Below are 13,409 nucleotides of genomic sequence, written 5' to 3' on the forward strand. Positions count from 1 at the left end.
CTAATAGCTTCATAATGGATAAAGTTTCCAACTTTATCCATTAGAATGGTCCCAAAAAACAAGATCTAGTCTTTCAATCTTAAAGTGACCAAAGTGCATCTTTTTCAACTTAATCCATTAAGTCCATGTCCCCAACCATCAGATCTAAATCAATATGTTGTTTAGATGGATAAAGTTTCCAACTTTATCTAAAATAAGGTCAAAAACTTTCAAGAGCTAAAATTTATGCAATTAAAGTGACCAAAAGCTCATAACACCCAAAATTAGCTAGATCTAACAAATGCATCATCAAGATTCAAAATTTACACCAACAAAAGAAAGATCAAGGTGAAATGCAACCAACACCTCTCTAATAAGCTCCTTCTTCTCCAATATGCTACAAGTGAAAAGATGAGAAATTTTAGTTGCTTTGATACCAACTGAAAAAGTGATGATAAAATTGGTAGACCTTAGACTTGAAGAGTCCAAGTGTTGAAAATACTGAAATAGAGTTTCAGAATCGTCAAGTGGCAAGTAATGTGGAAAATAAAGAGTTATGACTCAACCAAGTTATTGATAAAAACGTTTTTGTATGTTCAAGATCAATAATTCAAAAGTGTCTCATATTCATCAGAATTTAGTTACGAGTGTTTGAATGTAAAACACACTAAAACCCTCACATGGCTCTCTAAAAACTAGTCTAAACCGCAATTGTGCAAAATGAGCAGAAATGAATCAAGAAGAGCAACTTTATAATGGATCCACAGGGGCCTATTTATAAGCTTTGGAAAAGCCCATGATATGGGTTGACCAATCAGGTGTTGACACGTCATCATGACTTAGTCATCAGTTGACACCTTTGCCCTACTTAACGGAGAATGGATAGAATATTCCAATTCCGTTAGTAATCTGTTAGGGTTCCATCCAAGTTATGAGTCTTCATATTTCTTGAGCCTTCTTGATTAACATTGAAAATTTGATGAGCAACAAGAGCATCATATTGCTCCATATTCTTCTAAGATGTTATCAACTTCCAGAAGTGTCATTTATCAAGTTGAGTTGTTTCTTAAATGTTGGAATGTATCTTGAACTTGAAGATGTACAACTACGTGTTCAAGATGGATCATGGAAAAAATTGTATGTGCCATTGAGTATTTGGACGTACCATGATGTGCCATATGCAATCTTGTTGAGCCATCAACGTAATCATGTTGATCCATTAACTTGAGTTGAGCCACCAAGTATTCATGTTGAGCCATCAATGTCTTGTTGAGCCATAGAGTTGTAGATGAGCCAACAATGTTTCTGATGAGCCATCAATATTCCAGATGATCCACTAATATCTTGATGCTCCACATATGATCTAGATATGTCATCTGAGATCATGATGGTCCAACTTACTTTGAACAAGTGCTTCATGTTCATCAAGTGATCCATGTGTACTTCAAGTGCTCCATGTTCAACTGCAAGTGCTTCATGTTCAGCAGCAAGTGCTCCATGTCAACTTCAAGTGCTCCTTGACTTTGACCAAGAATTTGACCAAGTTTGAATTGGGGGTATTTTGGGTAGTTTGAATAGTAGTTGAGATTAGGTACATGTTTATTGTATTGGTGACCGGTAGAGACAACATCTGTAGCAGTGATTTGTTCATCTATTTTCAGACTGTAAGGTGAGTTTTCCTCACTATACTCGTGGGTCGAAGGCACCAATGATGGCCCACTAGGTTATGTATCCTAGTTAAGATGTTGCTATGTTGTAGTGGTCGGTTAGATCTGCATGATTATTTGCTATTTGATGAATATTTATTTATGTGCTTATGTCGACACATTGTAACGGTTTGGGTTGAGGTAGTTCTACTTTGTGTTGAAGGCCAAGAAATCAGGAGCATTCTAGACATGCGTTGAGGACCTGTAGGGGTACACCAGACTTATGCTAAGGGCTCGGGAGAATTCTAGACATGGACTGAGGGTCGGGAAAGGCATTTCAGACTCATGTTGTGGACTCGGGGGCGATCCAGACTTATGTTGAGGGCCTTGTAGGGTATTCCAAACATAGGCTGTGGGTCTAGTGTACCAGTTTGTTTATGTTTCGTGTGTGGCATTTTGGAGGAACCCACTAAGCTTTGGCTTATGGTTTAAGTGTTATATTTCAGGTACCTCAGATGATCGGGACAAGACGAATGCGTGATCGTACACATCCTTCAGTGTTATGTTTTGGAGATTTTATGATACTATGATTTTGGGATAATCGTATCTGATACTTGGTTTCTATGACTTGGGTTTTGATTGAAACAATGATTTTACTTTAATTGAAAAAAAAATTATCGTGATTTTTGGGATGTTACATAGAAGCAACCAACATGATTAATCAAACGAAGTTGATATCATTGCTTGTATCTACACCAAAGCATGTGTAGTCTGGAGCAATATTCAACATATTACGCTGCAATTGCCCTCCACTAGAAAACTGACACTCGAAAAAAATTCGTATATATACTCATTCTTTTAGATTACGAAAACTAGAAAAGAACATTGTTTGTGGACGAATTGGGAAACAAAGACACAAATATACTGCATGTAGCTCGTGGATGAACAAAGAACACAATACCCTATTTTAACCACTCTGAAATAGCCGTACATTCCAGAGTATATTCTGGAATACATTTTTTAGTCTGGAAAGTACTAGTGTCAGATTTCGGCCTCAAATTCTACCAACCACCACCAACTCCGGAACGAACATAAATACTCTGGAATATCGTATTTCGGAAAATTAGTCTGGAATCCATTTTGTCAGTCCGGAATATACGATTATCAAATTCTGGACCCGATACCTACCAACCACCCCCAACTCTGGAATGAACGTAACTACTCCGGAATACAATATTCTAGAGGAAGTGATTATTTTTGAAAAAAAAAATTATAAAGTGGTTATTATCATTAAAATATTCGTTTATATGTGTTTGATACTTAATTTCCCTTAAAATAAATTGTAATTTAATATAAAAATCAAAATATACAAGTTATTTTATATGGGCTACAGACCAACCATATAAACATCTTATAAAAAAATATTAGGAACATAACTTATAACTTTTTGTAGAACAATGACTTTTTGTAAACAGAGACCATTGACATAATTTAGTGTTGTTTTTATTATTGTTACTATTTTATATTGAATTTTTAAAAGATTCATCACCCTCATTTTTCTAGCATTACTAGCCCATCACACGAACAACTTGTAAATTCCCACAATCAATCACAACCGACCCAAAAGTCAAATAATTTTGTATAAACAAGAAATATGAATAAAGCACTAATCTACAAAAAATGCCAAATAAATCCCCAAAAAATAAGGAAAAAACCACCTTCAAGTTAGGAAAAGAAAAGTTAAAACCAAAGTTCATATATGTAAACCCTTACTTATATAAAAAAGATCATAATCTCCAAACATATCATATCCTTGTTTCCCAAATCATACCAATATTCACATGCAAATCCACGGAACTTATGAAAAGGGAGAAATACAAGAAATATCAAATGTATTTTACTCGCTTTGTTTATTATACATTTAACTAATTTAACTAATTCCCTCAATTAATCGGGAAATCTGGCTGCTTTTCAGGCATGGCATCTTGGATAGCTGCTACATGCTTGTATGCTTCATTCAATCTGGAGAGAAGAGGGAACTCACTCTTCACCAACAAATAACGATTGTAAGCATCACAAACATAATTTAAAATGTCGGCTTTCAATTATGTGATTATGTAAAAATATTCGAATTTATTAATTCAAAACTGGAAAAAAAAATTCAACCAAATTAATGATGTATGCGAACTAAGCCTACCATGTCAAAGTTGAATCGTTGTGATAAACCAATGATTTGTGGAGCCAGAAAAACATCAGCCTGCATAAGTTGCAACAATTTTAAATAATAAAACAAAAACAAAAACAAAACATTTTTTATGATAACGTAAGGCAACTGTGAGATGCTTATAAAAAGGAAATTCAAGAAGAAACATGTATCCAACTTTGTGTTTAGATTTTCTGCATGATATCTAGGAAAACTAAATATTAACAAATAATGATGATAAATACAATATATTTTGTTGATTTTGATTTTTTTCCATAATAAGAAACACTACCAGGGAAATTTCATCTCCAGTTGCATACTTCCCAGCATGATCTTTTAGTAATTTCTCCAAAGCTGCATGTATTTACATAAAAATGAAGAACGTTGATAGTGTGAATAAATAATGTCATTTTTACTACCGATCCTATATTTAATTTCAAAATTTTCATAATTTTAAATTTAAGATCAAATTGTGAGAAAGAAAAGTCAAGTAAAAAGTTACCTGTGAAGCCTTTTCCAGCTTGCTTTTTGATCCATGAAATTTTTGCTTCTTGACCAACATTTTCTTCTATTAAGTTCTGTTTGGATAATGAAAGAAACACAAGAACAAATGAAGCGATTTTTTGTGACATGTTTATAAATCAACAAAAAAAATATAGTTTCTTACTCACCATAACAGGCACGTTTAGAAGAGGTTGTATGCTCGAAGAAACAATATTTGCAGCCTATATATATGAAATAAGATCTTTGATTAAAACTCGAGCCCACTCTTTAATAATAATAAAATTAATAACATTATAAGAAACCAAGTGATATTAATTATTACCTGATAATTTATTGCCTTTTTTGCAAGGTCATGAGGTAGCAAAGGGTGATTAGGATACTTCTCTTCGAGGTACTGTATCATAGGAAGAATAAGCATGAAGTAAATAAAAAAGAAAAAGAAAAAAGGTCTTCCTAAAAGAAATAATGAAAATCTTGAAAATATGTAAAAACGGGTTTCATAAATAAGATTCAGAAGTTACTAACCAATATAATTGCAAGAGAATCAGCAAGCACTATATCACCATCCACTAGAGCAGGTACGTATCCAATAGGATTAATCTTTAAAAACTCTACACTTAGAAATAGCAAAACGTTTTCACTAATTTATTAATTATAGCATCCTATTTTCATATATTTATGTTACAACAAGCAAAGTATAGCTTAAAATCTACATAGTTATAGCAATGTCATTGATATTACAAAGCACTTTCACTAAATAATTAAGTAGATTTTTCGAGGTAAAATATATTGATAAGAAAGGAAGTACAGACTAACAACTAACAACTGAAAGCTAACACAGCTAGTTTTGTCGAACATGCCCTTAAATTCTTCTTAAATATCCTTCCAATCGACATTTAGCAAAAAATTCAGAAACCTAGAGTTTTTTTAAGAGCATACACAATACATGTTTTCCTTTTTAAATCCAAAATTTATAAACTAGGTCAAAATTTGATAATCCATGCTTGACACTTGGATATGCCTACATGGCATGAATATTATTGATATTTACTCTATCTCTTTTTTTTTATCATATGAAAAAATAAAGGGAAAATGACTTAGGAGGGTAACTACCTCTTATCTCTGTTCATATATTTGCAACTTTTTTTTTGTACATAATAAATCAACTAACTTGTTTTAACTGTTTAAATTACACCAATATTACCGGCTAATACATGTTTTAACCGGTAACTCAAAGGGAAAATGACTTAGGAGGGTAACTACCTCTTATTCGTGTTCACATATTGGCAACTTCTTATTTTTTGTACATGAAAGCAACTAACTTGTTTTAACAGTGTAACATCCCAAAAATCATGACCAAAAATTTCGTTTTTAATTTAATACTAAAACCATAATTGTCAAACCATTAATTTAATACTCCAGCATCGGGCCTCACCCAGCATCAGGCCCTGCCTGGCATCGAGCCCTGCTCGATATACATATCTGTCTCTCTTAGGCCCCGCCTGTCTCCGAGCCCCGCCCACTAAACACATACAATCATATAACATGCTAACACATAAAGAAACATACTCTACTGTATCTATGTCCTAAGAAACATACTCTGCTAATAGTGAGATACTGAACTTCGTCCGTACTCAGCTAGTTCCAGCCAGGGCTTCAACAGTGCAAGGTGAGTCTCCTCACTGTGTGAATGGGTCTAAGGCCACAATGTCAGCCCATGTAGTCTATGAGTAGGAAGACTCAGGGGTTAGCCCTAGGCATTGTATGCTAGTATGTTATTCCAGACCAAGGTTTGATGTCAGGCGGGTGCCCGAGGAATGTTTGCATGTTAGATTATACTTGTTGTATGTGTGATACTTGTATGTGCCTGATAGAGAGGTGAGTGTGGGCGAGGTCCTGTATCTCATCACTAGCTGAGTACGGACGATGTTCCGTATCTCATTATTAGCAGAGTATGTTTCTTAGGACATAGATACAGTAGAGTATGTTTCTTTATGTGTTAGTATGTTATATGATTGTATATGTTTAGCAGGCGGGGCTCAGAGACAGGCGGGGCCTAAGAGAGACAGATCTGTATACCGAGCGGGGCTTGATGTCAGGCGGGGTCTGATGCCGGAGTATTAAATTAATGGTTTGACAATTATGGTTTTAGTATTAAATTAAAAACGAAATTTTTGGTCATGATTTTTGGGATGTTACACAGTTAAAATAAGTTAGTTGCTTTCTTATATACAAAAAATAAGAAGTTGCCAATATGTGAACACGGATTAAAGGTAGTTACCCTCCTAAGTCATTTTCCCTTTCAGTTACCGGTTAAAACAGGTATTAGCCGGTAATATTGGTGTAATTTAAACAGTTAAAACAAGTTAGTTGTTTTATTATGTACAAAAAAAAAGTTGCCAATATATAAACACAGATAAGAGGTAGTTACCCTCCTAAGTCATTTTCTCAAAAATAAAAATATTTTGTTTGATTTACTATAAAAACTTTAGTAATTGATTGACAGGTAAGAGTTAATAAGACGTTCTAAATTTCATTTACATTAACCCTTCCACTTATATAATAGTTTCCAGTTTTGTCCCTTGTTTTTTTGAGTTTTGTTTTATACTCTTATTATTTTCAATGTCTTAACTTAATTTATTATATTTATTATTAGAGATATATAACAAAAGATATGTATTATGAAACTATGTCTAACATGCTTATTTAGATTACGAGTCTTAAATTGAAAGAAATAAGTTTGTTACCAGGACTGTGTTGCTCATTTTTGAAGAGATTAATGGCCTTGTATTCATAATCAAGCCCTGTAGGCAACCCACAATCACAAATAATCAAATCAGTTATCTGAAATTCAAATTATATCCAAATTCAAAGATACATAATCAGTGAAATAACGACCAAAACCTTTTAAGTTGAGGGCAATACGAACACGGAAAGAGCAACTGCTCATGAAAAACGAATAGAGTAGCAGCTTCTTTGGGGACTCTTCACCATTACTAGTCTACGCATCAATCAAAATGTTAATATGTTTGTTGGATGGAAAGAATGAAAGGGGAAGAGGGAGGGACGAACACCCACCATTTCCAACAGAAGCGTAAACGCCGATGGCAAATTCTATCACTATCAAGGAGGAAGATTCAGGAACCCTAGAAGACGACGATCGAAGAACGCAGATTTTGGACAAGGGAGAATTGCAGCGGAGGTTCGACGTTTCGTCAACGTGTTTTGTAAATGGCAGCAAAGTCAAAATCATGTTTCTAGAAAGTTGATACTTTGACTGGATTTCGTATTTTTGTATATGGATTAGGTAAAGACAGGTATGATTTTTTATCACTGCCGTGGAATTATAGAAAACTTAGTCCTTTTTTTCAAAGTGAATTCTCCATAAATTATTGTTATTATTTTTTTTAACAGAAAAACTAACATGTTCATAAACACTATTTTTTTAAGGAGACTTGAACCATGATTCCTTACACATAGACCAAAGACCATTTGATGAATTCTCAATGAATATTCTTATATTTTGGTCTTGACTAAACTGCACAAATGGTCCTTATGTTTAGTTCAAAATTGCCACTTTGGTCCAAAAATGTTTGGACTAGCATCAGAGGTCCAAATTTTTCATTTTGTTGTAAGTTTGGTCCAAAAATTTTGAAACTTTTTATAATGACGAATTTGCCCCTTATTATTTTATTTTTTATTTTTCTTTTATTACATTAATTAAAAACAATTAAAAATAATACAAAAATAAAATTTCTCTCTCTCTCTCTCTCTCTCTCTCTCTCCGTAAAGTTTCAAAAAACATCCCTTTGCCTCTAACAAATAGTCGCCTCCTCCCACAATTTGCTTCCTCCTTTGGCCACCATTTATTCAAGAAACCTCTGCATTCAGCCATCAGTTGCACATACTGCTTCAAGAAGAAATCGCCTATTGGATCTACGGAGACGGTCAGATCTTCCCTCTCCTCTGATATTGGTCCCCTTCACAAATAGAGATTAGGCCACCAACTTCATCGTCGTCTCCATTAGGATTATATGAACCCCGATGGATGTCCTCGTCGGAGATAGCCGAGCTGCCGCCGCCTAAACGAACTCTAGAAAACCCTAGCTCTGGTGACGAACAAACCCTAGATTCGGTGAACTCCATTGGTCCTAGATTCCGGGGGGAATTTAATCGAGTGCTCCCATTTGCGGTTTTCTAGTGTGTCGTGGTGGAGAACAAGGCTAGGCGATTTCCTCCATTGATTTAATTAGGTATGGATATGTCTTTGATTTCATCATGAACGAGTGCTTGTTTGATTTCTGATTTTTGACGTGAATTGGAACCACCAACACATTCTGGCTATAATTTACACATATGCACCTTAATTAAAGGAAATACGAGGATCCTTGAGAGATATGATCGATCTTAGATAGGAAAAGGTTTAACTGTGATTCATGAGATGGAAGGAGGGAAAGCAAACACGCAAATGATATAAGAGAAGAAAAGGGTTAACAAAGTTTGTGGTTCTAAATTTTTAAACTTCTGATCGATTGTTTGTTATTTTTATTTTATTTTAGAGAGTATGAGTTTGATTTATATGTATCGATCCACAGTTATGTGTTCTTTTTTAAATTTTAGTGTGTATCTATATGTGAACGGTGTTTGTGGTTTGAGTCAGAGGAAAAAGATAGAATGAAGAAGACGATGAGAGAGAGAGAGAGAGAGAGAGAGATCTTTTTAATTTATTTTTTTATTTTTTTCAATCATAAAAATATTTAAATTAATAAAAAAATAAAAAAAACAAGGGCAAAATCGTCATTATAAAAAAGTTCAAAGCAAATTGGACTAAAATCGCAACAAAATGAAAAGTTTGGACTTCTGGTGCTAGTCCAAACTTTTTTGGACCAAAGTAGCAATTTTGAGTTAACCACAGGGACCATTTGATGAATTCTCCAAAAATATTCTTATATTTTGGTCTTATATTTAATTTAATTTTTATATATTAATTTTGAATTAAGTCTTAATTACTAATTAGTTTATTTAAAACGGGGTACTTAATGGGTGACCTGGTATAGAACCGGTAAAGTGCTTATGTGGCACACCACATGTGGAATATTAGGTAAATAAATGAGGGTTTTTACCCTTCCATTCTTACGATTGGTGAAACACGAGAGAAAGAAGCAATGGTTTGAGGTTTAACAGAGAGAAATGAATAAAGTATAGTGTTCATGAATGTGAAATTGGAGGAAAGTAACTAGTAACTACAATTTTGAAGAATACGAAAAGGAAATGCTAGTCATTGAGCTGATAGATATGGAATTGTAAGACAATTTCAAGGCACAAGGTAAAGGTAAAGAGAGATGCAAAAATGCTTTCTTCAACTTTTCTTTTGATTATGAAGACAATGAAGTCGACGTCGATGAAGAAAATGACGCTTCTGATGAAGATGAATATGGATTTGGGTCATAAGAGGAAATCGATGATACGACAGGAACCAATGTCCTTGATTTGGGAGATGTGGGTGGTGTAAATTTGTCCATTCATAATCCATCGGTCAAGTGGAATAAGAGACAAAATTGCAAAAATTATCCATGTGTTTGTCAAAATTATGTGGTTTCGGTCCAAAAAAGTTTGATGATGCAGTAACGATCCAATTTTAGATACCTTGTGTGGTTTTGGTCCCTATGGTTATCATTTCTTGTGGTTTTGGTCCATACCCTACCTAAAATGATGATTATGCCCTTAACTAATTCTCTTTATAATTTTTTTAATTGATTTCTTATTTTTTTTAATTAAAAAAACAAAAAAAAACCCACCCAACCCCCCCTCTCTCTCTCTTTCTCTCTCCTTCTCTCTCTCTCTCTCATGTTGGTAAATACCCACCACCGACCACCACATTCGACTTTCAACCCACCACCTCCACCATCGTCGGCTACCACCACCTCAAACACTTCAATTAACCGCCGCAGCCACATCTCATCCATAAAAATCCTCACCTTCGGTTGGCCTCTAAGTCTTTTTTGGCAAGATAAAGTTAAGGGGATCATTGATCTTGGTATTTTGTTGTTTCCTAGATCCCCAATTAACCCAACTTAGTTATTCACCAAATCATTCGGAGATGATTTATATATATCTCAATTCCAGGTTCTTCTTCTTCTTCTTTCTTTCACCGTGTTTATATAGAGATGTATTTTGTAAAGTTTAGTAAACTAATACACGATTTAGGAAGAGAAAATAGGGCTTTTACAAAATACGATTGGTTGACTGTAATCAATAAGTTTTTGTTCATCAACCATAGTGATGTACTGGTAGTACCTCCTGGAATTGAGATTATCGGTCACTTGGAAAACCCTTCATTTCCTCCATGGATTAGTGAAGATAAGCTTCAAATGTATGTGTGTGATTCTCTCATACACCATCTTGGATGGTTGCCTTCAACAAGATCGGGAAGCAAAGTCCTATGAGAACAAGAACAAACCAGATTTGCATCAGCAAAACTCGATATTCCTTCCAGTGAAATTAATAATCTGAAATCGATGAAACTAGAAAAAATGATGATGTTCATGTGAAGTTCTGAGATTCCAGATAAACAAAAGATGATGGCACCGATATCTTTGTTTTTCAGATATCAATGTTACCACCGCCACCGTTGGAATAGCCTTAACTCTAGCGTTGATTTGAAAAACTCCTTTGATTAATAACCCTGGAACCAGGAAGCGTCCGATGATTTCTAGGTGGAGATGGAGGTGGATGCAGGTGGTGGTGGCACTCGGAAAACTTCTAGTGCATGTGACAACCGAGAGGTTTTTGTTACTGATCACCATTAGGAGAGAGTAGGAAAATAGATGTAATAGCTTAGTATTGTAATATTTGATTTTTAAGGTAATAAGAATCAAATGAGCCATTACATTTATTTGTTAAACACGTCAATTACGCTAAAAAATTAGTGTCCAAAAAGTTGTACCGTTTTCTAAGCAGGTTAACATACTTGGATAGTACTCGTTAACGTGATATCAAGGATATAAGATTCGTAAAAATCCGACTACAAAGGAAAGAGTTATGGATTTTATAAAAATAGAAATCAACCGCGTAGTTAAAACTAATTACGTCAAAATGGTACTTAGAGATTGTTTGAGTTTTGACTAAAGTGCAAAAAGGAATTTCGTAGTACTCCTCAAGATATAAACTTTAGGAAAAAGTTTGCCAAAACAGGGGTCCGTGTGAGAGAGATATGATTTTTGTAAAATCATTTAGTTTTACCCATGTTAGGCATGAAAATGAAAGTCAAAACTAGTCAAAACAACCTACATGAGAGTTGAGTACCTATTAAGATCATCACATCGATATAGAGATGTACCGTCCGAGTCGCCAGGTATGGGTTAATGATTCAATCTATTTTAATTCAAGTAAAAAGGTGGTGGAGGACTCGTGAGTACATTGGGTGTACTCAAGTCAGGAGCCCTAATTTTTAGGATTTGCACCCTATTTAAAGAACTTATGTCCCTCAAGTCCTTTACCTTCTCAGCCTCCACTCCCCTTTTAGTATCAATGTCGAACCCTAGCATTCTTGAATGCATCTTTGAGCTTACCTTGGGTACTTTGGTGTTCTTTGGTGGTTTTGAAGAAGAGTGAGGTTCGGGAAGAAGCAAAGGAGAAGAAGGAGCTTGTAGATCCAGAGGTTATGCACCCTTTCTAGCCTATTGAAAGTATAAAGTTTTAACCTTGATCATTACAAGTTGGGATCTAGGTTTAGGGTAGAATATGGCATCTTTTGGTCCCATAGCTTGGTTTCTTGGAGTCTGAGCAACTCTAGGCCATTTGAGTTGTCCTTTTGGACTCTTGGAAGTGTTTTGATTCATAAAAATCAGATCTTAGTGGTTAAGACTCAACCAAGGAACTGTTAGTAGCCATACAAGTGAGTTAATGGACTTAATTCATGGTTTGAGCCCCATCCATGCATGCAAAAGCATAAAGTTTGCAACTTTATGGCTCAAGACATTATTTTGAGCTTGGATCTAAGTTTTAGACGTAAATGCTGAATAGATTAAGACATGGGAATGAGAATGGGCTGAGTGGCCAATATGCTGGCTCGAATACGCTGCGCATACTGGGTCAGTGTCCCGACTCTGAATGGTCATCAACGTACTTTAGGCATACGATCCATGTACACCGCACATACGCAGTCTGTGGGCTTAGATAATTTTTGGGTTCAATTAGTGTTGGGCTTTTGGATTTGTTTAGGTTGGGCCTCAGGCCACCTGTTGTAACATGACATTTTTGGGCCTAATGCCATGTTAGGTGTTCTTGGGTCATATAGGGCCTTAGAGGACTTATAGTTGGGTTTGGATGCCTTTTTGGACTTTGTATGGATTTGGGCCTTGAAGGGAGGGAGGCACATTGAGGCAAGAATAAAGAAGCCCCTTTTGTCTTAAGTCAAGAAGTAGGGTTGGGACCTTTGAGTTAAAGTGTGGCCTAATTTCTAATTAGGGTTTTATGCTTGTGCATTAGAAAGAGGTTTCGCGAGTCATCCGCTGAGTGCAATTTGATATCTTCAATCTAAGGTGAGTCTTCCTTCACAATATCTATGGGTCGAAGGCACCAAGGTCGGCCCACTAGTTTATGATATAATGTGATGATTGTCTTTGTGACAATTTTCAGTTATGCATGTATTTTCTTGATGACTATGTGATTCCTATTATGATATTATGTGATAGTAGTAGGGGTGAAATAGACTCTGTATCCGGTTGAACTAGATCGAAGGGGATTGCAAGCACCCATGTATTATTGATAGTATCCACTTGAAATAGATCGAACAGGCAGGCAAGCACCCATATATGCTTAATAGTATTTGGTTGAAATAGACGGAAGGGGTTGGCAAGCACCTAGATATGTTTGACAGTATGTTTGTTTTGTATATGGTATTTTGGGGGAACTCACTAAGCTTTGTGCTTATAGTTTTCAGTTTCTATTTTAGGTAGTTCTAGTTCGAAAGGGAAGGGCCCGGCCTGATCGGACCGCATCACCCTATGATTTTTGCATTTAGAGATTTTGGGAAAATTTTACTTTGATAACATGTTACTATGATACTCTTTTGA

General features: G+C 35.2%; 1 protein-coding gene across 1 annotated transcript; it reads right to left on the bottom strand.

Annotated features, from left to right (window-relative positions):
- Positions 1-3,383: 3,383 nt before the first annotated feature.
- On the bottom strand, positions 3,384-7,607 carry LOC145076704 (glutathione S-transferase zeta class-like). Its single transcript, XM_079022512.1, has 10 exons — positions 7,411-7,607; positions 7,237-7,333; positions 7,080-7,136; positions 4,858-4,943; positions 4,655-4,726; positions 4,500-4,553; positions 4,331-4,406; positions 4,121-4,182; positions 3,823-3,882; positions 3,384-3,670 (listed from the first exon to the last, which is right to left on the bottom strand). The coding sequence occupies exons 1-10, from the start codon at positions 7,411-7,413 to the stop codon at positions 3,569-3,571; spliced, it is 669 nt and encodes a 222-aa protein (XP_078878638.1). The 5' UTR covers positions 7,414-7,607; the 3' UTR covers positions 3,384-3,568.
- Between the last annotated feature and the right edge of the window lie 5,802 nt (positions 7,608-13,409).

Source organism: Lactuca serriola, chromosome 9 (genome assembly GCF_051521515.1).
Source record: "Lactuca serriola cultivar US96UC23 chromosome 9, Lser_US96UC23_V15, whole genome shotgun sequence".
Classification (NCBI taxonomy): Eukaryota; Viridiplantae; Streptophyta; class Magnoliopsida; order Asterales; family Asteraceae; genus Lactuca; species Lactuca serriola.